Source organism: Chaetomium strumarium, assembly GCF_033439665.1.
Source record: "Chaetomium strumarium strain CBS 333.67 chromosome Unknown B0T15scaffold_2, whole genome shotgun sequence".
Lineage (NCBI taxonomy): Eukaryota > Fungi > Ascomycota > Sordariomycetes > Sordariales > Chaetomiaceae > Chaetomium > Chaetomium strumarium.
In genome coordinates this window covers 4,145,864-4,158,459 of record NW_026944430.1, presented here as the reverse complement: position 1 = coordinate 4,158,459, position 12,596 = coordinate 4,145,864, and the positions used below count along the sequence as shown (strand labels likewise).

At 56.3% G+C, this 12,596-nt stretch overlaps 6 protein-coding genes across 6 annotated transcripts; 2 read left to right on the top strand and 4 right to left on the bottom strand.

Moving 5' to 3' along the window:
• Positions 1-493: 493 nt before the first annotated feature.
• Positions 494-2,000, bottom strand: B0T15DRAFT_526010 (protein-tyrosine phosphatase-like protein). Its single transcript, XM_062868884.1, has 2 exons — positions 1,091-2,000; positions 494-996 (listed from the first exon to the last, which is right to left on the bottom strand). Exons 1-2 carry the CDS (start codon positions 1,614-1,616, stop codon positions 662-664), a joined length of 861 nt encoding a protein of 286 aa, XP_062724820.1. The 5' UTR covers positions 1,617-2,000; the 3' UTR covers positions 494-661.
• A 712-nt stretch (positions 2,001-2,712) lies between these two features.
• B0T15DRAFT_526008 (uncharacterized protein) lies at positions 2,713-3,750 on the bottom strand. Its single transcript, XM_062868883.1, has one exon. The coding sequence runs from the start codon at positions 3,268-3,270 to the stop codon at positions 2,770-2,772; it is 501 nt and encodes a 166-aa protein (XP_062724819.1). The 5' UTR covers positions 3,271-3,750; the 3' UTR covers positions 2,713-2,769.
• Positions 3,751-4,284: 534 nt separating this feature from the next.
• On the bottom strand, positions 4,285-5,307 carry B0T15DRAFT_483523 (uncharacterized protein; the record flags this gene model as incomplete). Its single annotated transcript, XM_062866167.1, has 8 exons — positions 4,285-4,486; positions 4,543-4,625; positions 4,681-4,761; positions 4,821-4,850; positions 4,908-4,931; positions 5,061-5,091; positions 5,143-5,199; positions 5,264-5,307. The coding sequence occupies 8 exons, from the start codon at positions 5,305-5,307 to the stop codon at positions 4,285-4,287; spliced, it is 552 nt and encodes a 183-aa protein (XP_062724818.1).
• Positions 5,308-5,666: 359 nt separating this feature from the next.
• On the top strand, positions 5,667-6,569 carry B0T15DRAFT_491571 (ribosomal protein S18; the record flags this gene model as incomplete). The annotated part of the gene is made up of 3 exons (XM_062866792.1): positions 5,667-5,706; positions 5,867-6,258; positions 6,336-6,569. 3 exons carry the CDS (start codon positions 5,667-5,669, stop codon positions 6,567-6,569), a joined length of 666 nt encoding a protein of 221 aa, XP_062724817.1.
• A 267-nt stretch (positions 6,570-6,836) lies between these two features.
• Positions 6,837-9,367, bottom strand: B0T15DRAFT_391481 (uncharacterized protein; the record flags this gene model as incomplete). Its single annotated transcript, XM_062864592.1, has 2 exons — positions 6,837-7,002; positions 7,092-9,367. 2 exons carry the CDS (start codon positions 9,365-9,367, stop codon positions 6,837-6,839), a joined length of 2,442 nt encoding a protein of 813 aa, XP_062724816.1.
• Positions 9,368-9,783: 416 nt separating this feature from the next.
• Positions 9,784-11,108, top strand: B0T15DRAFT_526001 (kinetochore Sim4 complex subunit Fta4). Its single transcript, XM_062868882.1, has 2 exons — positions 9,784-10,462; positions 10,566-11,108. The coding sequence occupies exons 1-2, from the start codon at positions 10,072-10,074 to the stop codon at positions 11,069-11,071; spliced, it is 897 nt and encodes a 298-aa protein (XP_062724815.1). The 5' UTR covers positions 9,784-10,071; the 3' UTR covers positions 11,072-11,108.
• Positions 11,109-12,596: the final 1,488 nt, after the last annotated feature.

Sequence of the window (12,596 nt, the reverse complement as noted above, 5' to 3'; positions counted from 1 at the left end):
AGCGAAGGCCCGTTGTGATGCTGCTGAGTCTTGGAGGGGCGCTGCTTGCAGGTTGCAGAGGGCTGTCAGTTTGATGTTTGATATGACACCAGGGCGGCAGGTGGATGATAGGAGAGCGGGTGCAATTGGGTCTATGGGACTTGCATAGGTACACCCGGCGATCACGATCCACACAAGACAACCATTTCTGTACTCTGGCATTTCATTTGGGAAGGAGTATTAACAAGGGGAGCTGTGAGGTACAGTCAAGCAGTTGCACGATATGGGATGGATGGATGGCTTGGAAGGACACGGGATTTGGCTTGTACTGTACTGTATACCCTAGGATGGCATCACAAAAGGGGCATTTATGGGGGTGTCAATGGTCGGGAGTTCAAAAAGGGACGACTTTGATGATGGGTATGACAGGCGTTTTGAGAAAGGGGTACTGCATAACTGTGTGATCCTCACTACGGCGAGTCCGCGCACAGGAGCAGTCGACGGATATGATATCTCTTTGATTCAATTGACGGCAAAATGAAGATGGCTTTCAAAAACACTCAAGCTAACGGGGCTCATTGTTAGGTAGTCACCAATGGATGTGACTTCCCTGACTCTAGTCGAGGAAACGACGCAAAAGAAGCAAAGCCACGTCTATCGGGCCCGGCCCGCCCCGCTGCTCTCAGTTCTGCAGCACCAGGTTGGCCTTGATCTTGGCCAGATCCTGCTCAGAGAACCCCAGCGTCCGCGTCACGTAGCCCTCGAACCCGCCGTACTCGCTCTCGACGGCCCCGACGAAGGCCTCCCAGCAGCTGACCCTCAGATTGCACAGGTTATGGAACCCGGGGGCATCGGTGTTCTCGGCCATGGACCCCTTCAGCGCAAACGCTAAGAGCTGCTCCCGCGCCGGCTCCGTGCCGATCCGCGATAGCATGTAGTCCAGCGCCACCGTCTCCTTGCTGGCGCCGGCCAGGCTCAGCAACAGCCCTGCCATCACCCCAGTGCGATCGCGTCCGGCTAGGTAGTTTATCCCCAAAGTCAGTCTACCAAGGAGCACACACCTCTCAAGCATTTCATCAGGGGTTTAGAAAAGCGGAGAGGAAGGACTCACCGGTACAATGAAACAAAAACCCCTCCTCCCCCCTCCCATCCCTCACATGCTCCAACACGGCCCTAATCCCCCCGCGATACACCTTCAAAACATCCATATACATCTTCACATATCCCCCTTCCCCACCGCCCTCCACAAAATCCTCCAACCCAACCAGCGCATCCTCCTCATCGGGTCTCACCCACACAACCTCCACCTCCAACCCCTTGCCGCCGCCAATATCATCCGGGTCCGGCCGCGCCTCGTGCTCCCTCACACTCCGCAAATCAAACACCTTCCTGATCGTGACCTTACCCCCGGCAAGCGCTTCTTTCCCCTCGGCCGACAAGCCCGCGAGGAAGCCGCCCGAGCGGTAGGCTAGCCCCGGGCGGATCGGGGAGCCCGGCACTAGGCCGAGGTCGCGCGTGTTGAAGGTATCTGGCAGGAGGAGGAAGGGCGGGCTGGAGAGGGCCGCGTGGACGGCGTGCGCGGGCAGTGGGGTGGCTACGTCGGTTGATGCTAGGGTTAGGAGGTCGAGATCCGACATTTTTTTCTTTTTTGTTTTTTTTCTGAGTGTGGGTAAAAAAAAGGGGATCGGTTCTGGTTTGATGGAAGAAATGGGGGTTGGAGAGTGGGTGTGTGAGTTGGTAAGAGGGGCCCCCGGTATTTGAGTGAGATGAGCTAGATAAAGCTGGCTTGAGACGAGGTAGAGGAAAGGTGAGGATTTCTGCGGGTCCTTCTACTAGGCGAGTGAGTACCCAGGGGCCAGGAGGGGTTCGTTATGTGGGAAGAGTGTAGAGTACGAAGATATCCGTGGAAAGCGGTGCGAGGTAGAATGGAGTAACTCGGAGCTCGCCTTGTCGTCGGGGGTCGGTTGAGGCTGATTCCGAGGCAGGCAACGAGGAGCAGGGAACCGCCTCAGCCGTTTGAGTGCCCCGCCTACCGACAACAAGAGGACCCCGCTTCCCCTGATTACTACGTTGATAGTCCCTACCTTATGCAAGGGCGAGGCACAGCGTCCATTCTGATTCGCGTGTTCCTGGATTTCACCCGAGTCATCCGGTGGTGCACTTGACATTGGATGGTTCGGTTCATGAAAGCGCCGCCGTCTTCATCAACACAGGCTTGTTGTAGGTGTGCTACAACAACCCTAACCCGATCCTTGGGCAGACTCGACTCAACTGAGACTCAGGGGTTAGGAAAAAGGGGGCAGTAGTAGGAATTGGTGTCTGGGAGATATGGCGTATGTTGTGTTCACGACAGAGGGGGACCAGTCAGGACTTAATGCGACCCAGTTATGCGACGTCCACGGCAGCGGGACTTTCCAGAACTACCAAGATAACACCGAGTCGACTAATGTCCCGCCGGCGTGGTTGTCGACGATAATTCCAATAGCTATGTTCCTCAGAGAACAACTATGACTTGAGAAGGTGTTGGTTTATGTGCTTGGTTTGCCCGAGAGCCTAGGTGCAAGCAGTGCCAATCCTCCCTCTAATGTATACCTTCCCGCTGTTGACCGGCCAGTTAAACGTTTCATCATTTTAGGAGTGCCTTGTGTTCAGATCATGGTTGCTGCTCTGCTTATGCTCGGAATACCAGATACACAATCTAAACACCGTGATGAGTTAACACCCTTCTTTCATGCACGGTTATTCCCAGTCCGAGACTTCCTCCAACTACCAAAATGCCGCTGCATGACCTCACTGAGAGTGGGTATTGAAGAAGGGAGGAACTCCGACGGCAGGCCGGACTTTGCTCGCCGAGCCATGGCCGTAGTGCTGTTCGTGGGCAGACACGTCCACAAACTCGACGCAAACATTGCCGTTCGCTAGCCTATGATACCTCCGGCCGATCGTTCGAGGAAGCTCCCCGTACACACCAGCCAGAACTCTAGATAGGTCCGCCTGCGGATCCTTCTGCTTGGTCTTATCAGACGGTGTCACCCGGTGCGGGTTTCTAGGAGGCGGCCGCTGAAGTGGAAGGTCGTCGAGGGAAGGGGAATGGCCCGCGGAAAACTGTTTCAGAGCCTCCAGGTAGGGATCCTCGTCGAACTGACTTCCTGGAAGCCCTGTCTTGCCCAGGCGTGCCAGATAAGGAAACACGGCGGATGAGTAGCGGCGGGGCACAGGTGGCCGTGCCTTGATGCTGCTACCTGAGGACAAGGGCTTATCCTCGGGTTTGACAGACTGGTTGGTCTCCATCCTCCCCTAGTACCCGCTAGAAGGCCCAGAAGGAAGGTGTTGAACGGCTGTCAGAGGGATGGCTGTGGCAGATCTCGGCCGACAGAAGCTGCTAGGACAGGTGCTCGAGAGGCGGCCGGATGAGATCAGCGGACTTGGAAGCAGAATGTTGACAGAGGGAAAGCACCGAACAGGTTTATTAAACAGGTGGCCGTAAATAGAGGCGAGATGATGCAGCGTGAGATAGTATAGGAGAGTAACAGGAGGAGAACGGTGCAAAGTGTTTTGTAGGGTTGAGGTGGTTGAAGATATGCCTTGGTTACAGGGTAGTGTAGAGATAGGAAGAATGTCGTTCGCGCGGAGAGGTAGTTCGATAGTGTGAAGATTATAACTAACTGAAAGAAGCTGTGCAAACGGAAATAGCCAGGGCACCTGCCGAAAGGCGGAACCGACAGTGAACAAGGAAACGTCGATGGACAGGATTTTCACGTCGGAAGCAGCCGGAAGCGCACAGGTAAAATGCAGGCCATGCGATTCACAAGGAGTCAAAGCAATATTTGTTCTGCTTTGTGACTCAAAATGAGTAACCGCCTGAACGGGCAAATCAATTGAAGCCCAGATCTCAGTTCAGGATAATCAAGCATACCTATCCAGGTGCCTTAGTATTGCGACTGCTCAAAGCCAAACACTTCAGCGATGGTGTGATGGTATTCCGTGCAGTCCGGATCCGAGTCCATAGACCAACACTAAGGCAAGTCGACATGCCCTGCAGCACTGCATAAGGGCCTTCCCACACCAAGCGCGTGCTTGCATCCACACTGCCCATCCTTCCTCGCACAGCCTTGTCCGGAACCCTCGGCGCCAGTAATTCTAGACCCATGAACCACCACAATGTTCGTTGCTGACACAGAGACGGCACATCTCTTCCCTGTTCATGAGACCCCCAAAGTGAGGCAAGGGTTGCTCGCTGCGGCTATCGGGTGCTGGTCTCACTTCGACAGAGTCGACGTAGTCGAATAGTTGAACTCGAGCTCATCAGAGGAGCTCAAAGTCGTCAAGCTTGTCGCGGTATTTCAGGATGTTCTGCTTGATCTTGCTGCCGTGCGTCCAGGTGACGAAGTCTTCCATGTTCCGCGTAACCAGGAAGGCAGGGTCTCGAACCTCCTCCACGCCAACTCGGACATGTCCTTGCTCAATGAGTTTGGTGGCAGCCTGGACGGTCTCTGCCATGCGTAGGCTGTTCCGGTGTCAGCAGGGTCAAGCAGGGCACACTAGAACCGACAGGGGGCGCACCGAGTCATGACAACAGGTAGCCGTCGCCGGGCAAAGGCAGACACTGTGACGTTGTGCTCGACCTGCGAAAGCTTCGATTTGGTCTACCAGCAACACTTTAGTGATGGCCAGCACACATCGTTTCTGCTAGGAACATACCGAAAGGATGCCCATGTCGTAGAGCTTGTCCAGGAGCAGGGTCTCATGTTTCCTCCTCACCTCGTTCTCCGGTGGCAGGAGCTATGTAAGTGTTAGTGACTCGAGTGCGCTTGTCGATAGAAGCAGTAGCGAGAACATACACTTAAGCGGTGGGCTAGCTGTCGGAGGGACTATTCGCACCGTCAGCACGTGGACGCATCCCCGGACCCAAGATAGAGAGAACTTACACCACATAACCTGTTGTACTTGTGCTGTTCGAAAGTCAGCAAGTCTACATTCCAAAGGGTCCGTTCACAGCGAAGCAGCTGTGCGCTTGGCGGGTAGACCTCGGCCTTTCTCGCGGGACGATTTCAAGGCAGGAGGGAGTGGGCAGAACGCACATAGTCCTCTGGTTTTTGGATCATGTATCGCCTAAAATGAGTCAGTGAAAACGTTCTGAAGAGAGTCGACGGAGGTTCTTACCTGGCGACATCATGGTGCCGGTGGTCGTTGTCTTGCTTGTAGTTGATGAAATCGTGCCTGCAGAATGAAAACAAGCGTGAGCTTCTTGATGCCAACCTGTTCATCTCATGCCGCAACTTACTTCTTCAAGAGCTTCTGCTCATGAAACTTAAGTTTTCGTGTCATGTTGAGGAATCAGTCCTCACAATATATGTTCACTCGATGTTGATGAACGGGCTTGTGTTGCTGATACGGTGGTACCTTGATGGCGACAATCCAAAACTTTTGATTGACAAGGGCCATGGCTCTCTGCTCCACATTATCCATTTGCCTGCCGCAAACCAACCGCACCCATGCACTCCGGAATGGAGACCCACTGGTGCCAAGACCTTCAAAGCTTGGCCAATCCGGCGACGCCAAAGAAATCCGCCAAAAAGTGCCCGGCCCGTCGTCAACCGCGGAGCCCTATTGACGGGACCAACGACCTGGTTGAAGCGGCGAGCGAGAGTAGCAGCGGGTAGAGCACAGAATCACACATAACAACCATGTCGTGCAGGCAATGGCTCTCTTCGGCCCTGCGCCAATGTCAGTCGGGCCTGGCGCATCAACAACCCCGAGCGTTTTCAACCTCCACTGCCCTCGCAAAAGAATACCGAGGCTTCACCAGTCAGCGCCCCTTCCCTGAAACCGTCTGAATAAAACAACCGTCAGCCCGTTACTGACCACACATGGTAATTTATCGCAGGCCGCAACACCTTCCCCGACAGCGCGCCAGGCTCGAGCTCAGGACCAGCCTTGCGCTCGCGCAACCGAGCTGCCGCGCGGTCGGGCAACATCAACGAGGCGCTGCAGGTGATGGTGGCGGACGGCCTCGAGCGGGGCGGGCAGCTCTCGGCGGAGGAGGAGCAGCAGGTGATGGTGGACTCGCAGCGCGGGCTCGGCCAGCACCTCAAGGACCTGCGCAACCACGCGACGACGGACAACTACCTCCGGCAGATGCCGCGGCGGTGGCGGACGGGCGACGTGTACGCGCCGCGGGACCTGAGTCCCACCGAGATGAGCAAGTGGCGGCAGGGCAGGAAGCCGCTCAAGGACGTGATCGATGTGTTTGGCTTCAATCCGCTGGATAACTACAAGGTACGGTTTCTCGGGTGGGGGGCACACATGGGCCAAGTTTCTTTTCTTTAAAGAAGGCTGACGAGAGCTTGTCCCAGAATTTCTCGCTCATCTCCGAGTTCATGACCCCGATGGGCCGAATTAAGCACTCGGCAGAGACCGGGCTGCGCCCGGTCAACCAGCGCAAGATGGCCAAGGCGATCCGGCGGGCCGTCGGCATGGGCCTGCACCCCAGTGTTCACAGACACCCTGAGGTGCTGCGGATGTCCAGACACAGCATGCCGGTCTCCTCCATCCCGCAGTCCTCGGATTCATCCCAGAGCCGGTTGTAGAGTGGTAGGGTGATGATCAAGCATTTGCCGGCAAACGAAGCTCTAATGGCGTTTGGGGGGGGTAAAAGTGTACAAGCGCACCCCAGGCCATCCAAACTGTATTCTGTACGATAACTAGTAGCCAAAACGCGGCTGCGAGCCATGGGCAAATGGCACGAGAGGGCGTCGTCCTTTTATGTATAGACCCTTCTTCTGTACATGTACAAATTTTACAGCCAGATCATACATCGACGGACCAAGCCACCACAGCAACCTACAGACTCCCTTTTAGGCTTTCATTTCCCTGTCGATGTTGAACTTGGTGCCCATGAGCGTCTCCTTGCGCCCCTTCTTCTCTAGCTGCGCCCAGATGTCGGGGTACTCGGCCCTGGCCCAAGCCTCGAACTGCTCCTTCCTACCCTCGCTGGGCAGCGCATTGTACGTCACTCCGAGGCTGCAATAACAGGTCAGCACCTCACGCTGAATATACTAGACAGAAGCATGACAAAGAGAAGAAGAGAAGAAAGAGAAAGAAAGACTCACGTCATCATCCCCGGCCCGTACCCTACGCTAGCCTCCATGCCCCGGATCAGGCGCATGACCTCCTCGAGGTGGCCGCTGCCCGCGATGGCGCCGCAGTACGCCCAGAACACGTCCGGCGGCACCTCGAGGTCCATGCGCTGTATCTTCTGCCAGATGCCGCGGGCCGTGCGGTCGCCGTAGGCGGGCTGCAGCTCGCAGGCCCAGAAGGCGATGGCGAGACTGTGGTAGGACGGGCCCTCGGCCGAGTTGGTGATGTCGCGCCAGAACTCGAGCGCCGTGGCGGGCTCGTCGCAGCCCGCGTACGCCAGCATCAGCGCGTTGTACAGCCGCGTGTCCATCTGCACCGTCGTGTCCATCTTGAGCATGTTGTGCACCATCTTGAGCGACTCGGCGTCCGGGTGCCGGCCCAACCCCTCCAGGCAGCGCACGTACATGTCGGCCGTGGGGCGCTGCGCCAGGTTGCCCTGCGACCGCATGTGCCCGAAGACGAAGCAGGCCATGTCGGGCCGCCGCCGCGCGAAGAAGCCGTCCATCAGCCGCACGCGCTCGTCCGGCTCCATCTCCGGGAAGAACTGCCGCACCAGCGAGTAGCAGTCCCACGCGCGCGCCGTGCTGACCTTGCGGTCGAGGCAGTAGTCGACGAAGGCTCGGCGGACCTGCGCGCGCTCCTCCAGGCTGTAGGACACGGTGTGCAGGGAGAGCGTGTCGATCACGTCGTACTGGTTGTCGTTGCGGAGGAAGACCATGCAGATCGCGACGACCGTCTCGGGCTCCAGCGTCGCGTGCCGTTGTTCGAGGTCCGCCGTGATGTCGAGGATTCGGCCGAGGTCGGGCTCCGGAACGGAGCATAGCGCGCGTAGGTACTTGTTCAGTACGGGGAGGTCCTCGTCCTGCTTTGGAGTGACCTCCCCCTTTAGCAGCTTATCGTAGATTGCTTGGACGCCGCTGAAGTCCTTGGCATCCACGCGGTAGTCCATCTGGAGGAGATATGTGGATGCCTTCGGCCGGATGCCCAGCTCGGCACCCAGTGAGAGAAACCTCTCGGCAAGGTAAGGGTTCTGCTTCTCGATAGCTGCCGTGATTAGGGTGTCGAGGGTACCGGCGTCCGGCTTTGGTCCCGATTTCCCATCCACCGGTGCCGACATGGCCCGGATCATCTGCTTGATGTCTTCAACCCCCTTATCCATGACCACCACGGCCCAGTGGAAGACCACATCCCACCACTCCTTCTGCGGGTTTGACTGTATCAATTGCTCAAAGATCGGCTGGAGCCACTGCTGCTCTCCATTCCGAATCGCGAACCTGACCACCTCCATGTACGCCTTTGGCCTCCGCAGCCAGTTGCCGTACACCGGCTTCTCAAACCAGTACTTCGTCTCCTCCACCCTATCCCGCGTCGCGAAGAATGTCGTCATGATCTCGTGGATCGGCGGCATGTACTCGACGCTCGCCTCCTCCGCCTTCTTGTACTCGCGGAGCAGCTCCTCTTCGCGGCCCTCCTTGGCCAGACCGCGCAGCACCAAGGTCCAAAACACCCTCACCCGCGCCATCATCTTCTTATCTCCGTTTGTACTGGCCCTAAACTCGGCCAGCCGTTGGGCGGCCTCTAGTGACCCGCCATACTGTGTGAGAGCCGTCAGGAACAGCTCAAAGTCGCTGGCATCCTTGCCGCTTCCGACAGCGTCCCTGATCACCTCCTCGTCGATGCCCAGCTCGCGCATGTTCTGTATCCTCCGCTCGATCTCCCCGTACAGCAGCTTTGCAAGCTCGAGGTGGTGCTCGCTCGTGCCCTTTGGCAGCTTGGATGCCGTGACCCATAGCGCCGCGCGGAGGTCGGCGAAGCTGAGATCCTCGCCATGGTGGTCGTCCGCGTCCGGCTCCGTCGTTACGAGGTAGCGGAGCAGTCGCAGCGTGAGGAAGGCCTGTGTCGAGTTGAGGGCTTTGTGGTGGTGTTTTCTCTTGTGTTGGATGAACTGCGTCCAGCCCTTCAGAAGCTCCGCCCGGGGCGGCGGCCGCGCATCGTCCGCCTCCACGCTCCTAAACTGCAGCAGCACGTCGTAGCCGGGCTCCAGGTCGGGCTCCTTAAGCATCCGTGGCGGCTTCTGGAAGATGCCGAAGAACGTTCTCCGAGATTGGCGGCGGCCTAGGAGGGGGGTAAGCGGTCTCGCGCGGGAGGATGTGGCAAGGCAGCGGCCGGACAGGGCGCGACATGGCCGCAGCGAGCCATGGTTGGCTAGCAGTCGGAGGCACACATTGCGCGTCAACTGCGACCGCATGGTGGGAGATGGAAAGGCCTAGGCAGAGCCAATCCTAGAAAAGCAGTGGGTTAGATTGGGAGGCATCCATCTTGCTGTGGTTAAGCTTCCGTACCTGCGCATGTTGAGAGCCGTCCGGTTGCAGTCGCAATAGCTCGATGAGGCGACTGTGTTTGCAGTGACGTCGAACCTTCCAACAGGAGCCTTCAATGCAGCTCAGAGTGCGGAACTTGAATGCATTACCGCTAGGCGTACTCCCGTGTAAAGATCCATAGCGCGGCTTGGGCCAGGACGAAAGTTACTTGAAAAGCTTGGGCGTCCCACTTGATGCATACCCCACGTGTAACATCCGTCTGTACTCTGTAACAGAATTGCTCAAGGTTCAACCTCTAGTACGGAGTATGGGTACGTATCTCTATGCAATGAATCGGGTTACTATATGCATAGTGAGAAATGGTCTTTGCAGAAGACCTATTCCTTCTTTTCTCACAAGTAAATCTGGACCTACCCATACCTACCCATACGTACAGGTACTTGTAGTAGTCTTTCAAACCCCCACCTCGATGTCCCTAGAGCAGCACCTAACCCCAACCCTGACTCTTCCCAACCACATCCCTCCATCTCACATCCAGTTCTCACCCGACTGGTGAGACTCTTACACAGCTCACTCTCATCCAATCTCACAAAGAAAAGATAATTTCAAGTAATAGAAAATAAGCGAAAGAATGGCCCCAACCCCACCGACAGTGGTCTCCCTAAAACAGTCCTTCCTCACAACCCAAACGCGCCGCCTATCCCAGCCGCTCGCTCCAACCCGCGCCTGGCGCAACGCCAACAGTAATGGAACCTCCGAAGAAGAACAGAGCACCGCCCTCTCAGAAAAGGCCATCGACGAAGCCCTCTTCAAGCTCAACCACCGCCTCCAGCAGCACGCGCGGCGCGTATACGCCCCGCAGGCCATACGTCACGTGGCAGAGCAAATCGACCAGCTGTACTGGAACGCGGCCGAGGCGAGGGCGGGGAGGGGTCCTCACGACATTGAGGGTGATGATGATGATGGCGGTGGTGGTGAAGGAGAGGAGGTGGCGGAGGGGTTGAGTCTGGGCGCTGATCTAGGTGGGTATCTATTTCCCTTACGTATTATCTATCTCTGTTCTACTTTTGTTAAATCAGAGCTTCGTTGTTGACTTTGAACTTTCACGGCGGGACAATAAAAAAGCGGACCCCTCCGTGATCGCTACCCTCCCCTTGGAATGGGACTACCCGTCCGAAGCAGCCGCGCAGCCCGCCGAGGCCAAGCGGTATGCGGAGCTTGCGGCGGAACTGCACGCGCTGGCGGAGCGGAAGAGGGAGGCGGCCGCGCGTGTGGCGCGTCTCAGGCGGATCCAGGCGCTTCTGGAGCCTTTCTCCCCTTCTTCAGCTACTACGACTTCCGCTGGAGAGGAGGGTGGTGGTGGTGGTGAAGAAGAAGAAGCTGGCGGGTTGAAGGGTGTGCAGGAGAATCTGGTGACGCGCAATGGTGAGATCGAGGCGGAGTTGTCGCGGATGAGAGTGCTTCTTGCTAGGGTTGGCGGGCGGGTCGGTCAGCTTAAGGAACAGGCTGGCAGCCGCGGGGCGGGGGACGGCGACTCGAGCGTGGGGAGTTTGTTCTCAGAGAGGGGAGGCGTGGAGGACGTGGAGATGGATGAGCAGAGGAAAGTTGGGATGCTGCTGGAGAGGTTTTAGGTCTATTTAGACTTGATGGGGCTGTGGTGGTCTCGGGGGAAACAGGCAGTTTTGGTCTGTGTATTGTATTTACTACGTATGACTTTCGTTGCTGTTGGCGTCCGGCGTTTGACAGAATCATATCACAGGACGGGAGGCTACTAGGGCAAATGATACCCAATGACGCTGATAAAGCAATCCAGATCAAACAGGGTCCTGTCCATCATGCCTAGGACAGGAAGAACATTGTATCGGGTCAATGAACCTGCCGTGGTACCCGTTTCGTAGTAGGCGTGCATCCAGAAATACATATATCACTTTAAAGATCTTCTCCTGGGTACGTTTGGGACGCAGTGTTTGAAATGAGGGAGTTGAATGAATTAGACATTTCAATGGCTCTTGATGGCCTTTTGTCTGGAAATGGAAGATTCGGCTGAGAAATGGCACAAGTGGCGGAAACATGACTTCCAGACCTCAACACCCAAATGATCATCATGGCTTCCCAATTAGGAAAAGTTCTTTAGGTATGCATACTCAACATGCTGTGCCACACACAGCTTGCGGCATGTTGGAGCAGTAAGATCTATTCCTATGTATGGGTCTTTCTTTAGTGCTCATTACTGCTCTGAAGTCCTCCCACACATAACCACGTCCCCAGGGCTCATCAGGGCACACATCTCGCTCCTTCATCATATGGAACTCAACCTTTATCTAGTTAATCAATGACGATGGATCGCACGATGATGATGTGAATAAATGATACAATTAGACGAGAATGACAAAAATTCTTGGCTTCTCGAGCCCACCCCCAGACAACCTTGGGCACAGCTGGGGAAGTCACTGAAGGCGATCTGCAGTTAACCCAGCTGAGTCATGGGGTTAAACTGATGACCGTGACCGAAACCGGGATTGAACCGGTGGCCTCAGTCAACGGGACCCGGAGCCGCAAATACCAACTCATTCCCGCTGTGCCACGCCGAGGCTGGGGGCTTGGTTAACCATCTACCTGGGCCGGCCGGCTATAAGGTGCCCGCTGGTCAGGACCGACTTTGTGGCATGAATAGTCGCCCCGTTCGTCCACACTTCCATTATCCAAACCATATAGTGAGGGATAACTCCACGAACCGTACCCAAAACCTTTCCCCATGGTGCCCATGTGAGCCACCCATCCATATTTCCCAACCCAGCTTCACCACCATGTCTTCTCCCCTTTCCACCCCTTCTTCATCCCACTTAACGAGCAATCGCCGCCTTCGCCCTCTTCTCCACGGAACAGATCCTTTGTCTCATCCACTACTTCTTTCTTGCCGTCATAGTTCCTCCCCCTTCCCCATTCTCCTCCCTTCCACCCGCCTTCTCCCATGCCTATCCTATCCTGTCCCCCTTCGTCACCACTTTCATAATCATGACTGTTGATACCGAGTCCAAGCTACAACTGAACAGCACAGGCCAGCAGCTGATTTGACTCACACCCCCGTTCTCTCCCCTCCGAATGATGTTGAACAGAAGTCCCCTGGCTTGGTTTCGATGGACTATCATGTTGCTC

Coding starts and splice junctions, on each gene's coding strand:
- B0T15DRAFT_526010 (XM_062868884.1), bottom strand. CDS start 1,616: ATGTCGGATCTCGACCTCCTAACCCTAGCATCAACCGACGTAGCCACC. Junction 997..1,090: donor GTTTTTGTTTCATTGTACCG/GTGAGTCCTTCC, acceptor TAAACTACCTAG/CCGGACGCGATCGCACTGGG.
- B0T15DRAFT_526008 (XM_062868883.1), bottom strand. CDS start 3,270: ATGGAGACCAACCAGTCTGTCAAACCCGAGGATAAGCCCTTGTCCTCA.
- B0T15DRAFT_526001 (XM_062868882.1), top strand. CDS start 10,072: ATGGCCCCAACCCCACCGACAGTGGTCTCCCTAAAACAGTCCTTCCTC. Junction 10,463..10,565: donor GAGTCTGGGCGCTGATCTAG/GTGGGTATCTAT, acceptor ACAATAAAAAAG/CGGACCCCTCCGTGATCGCT.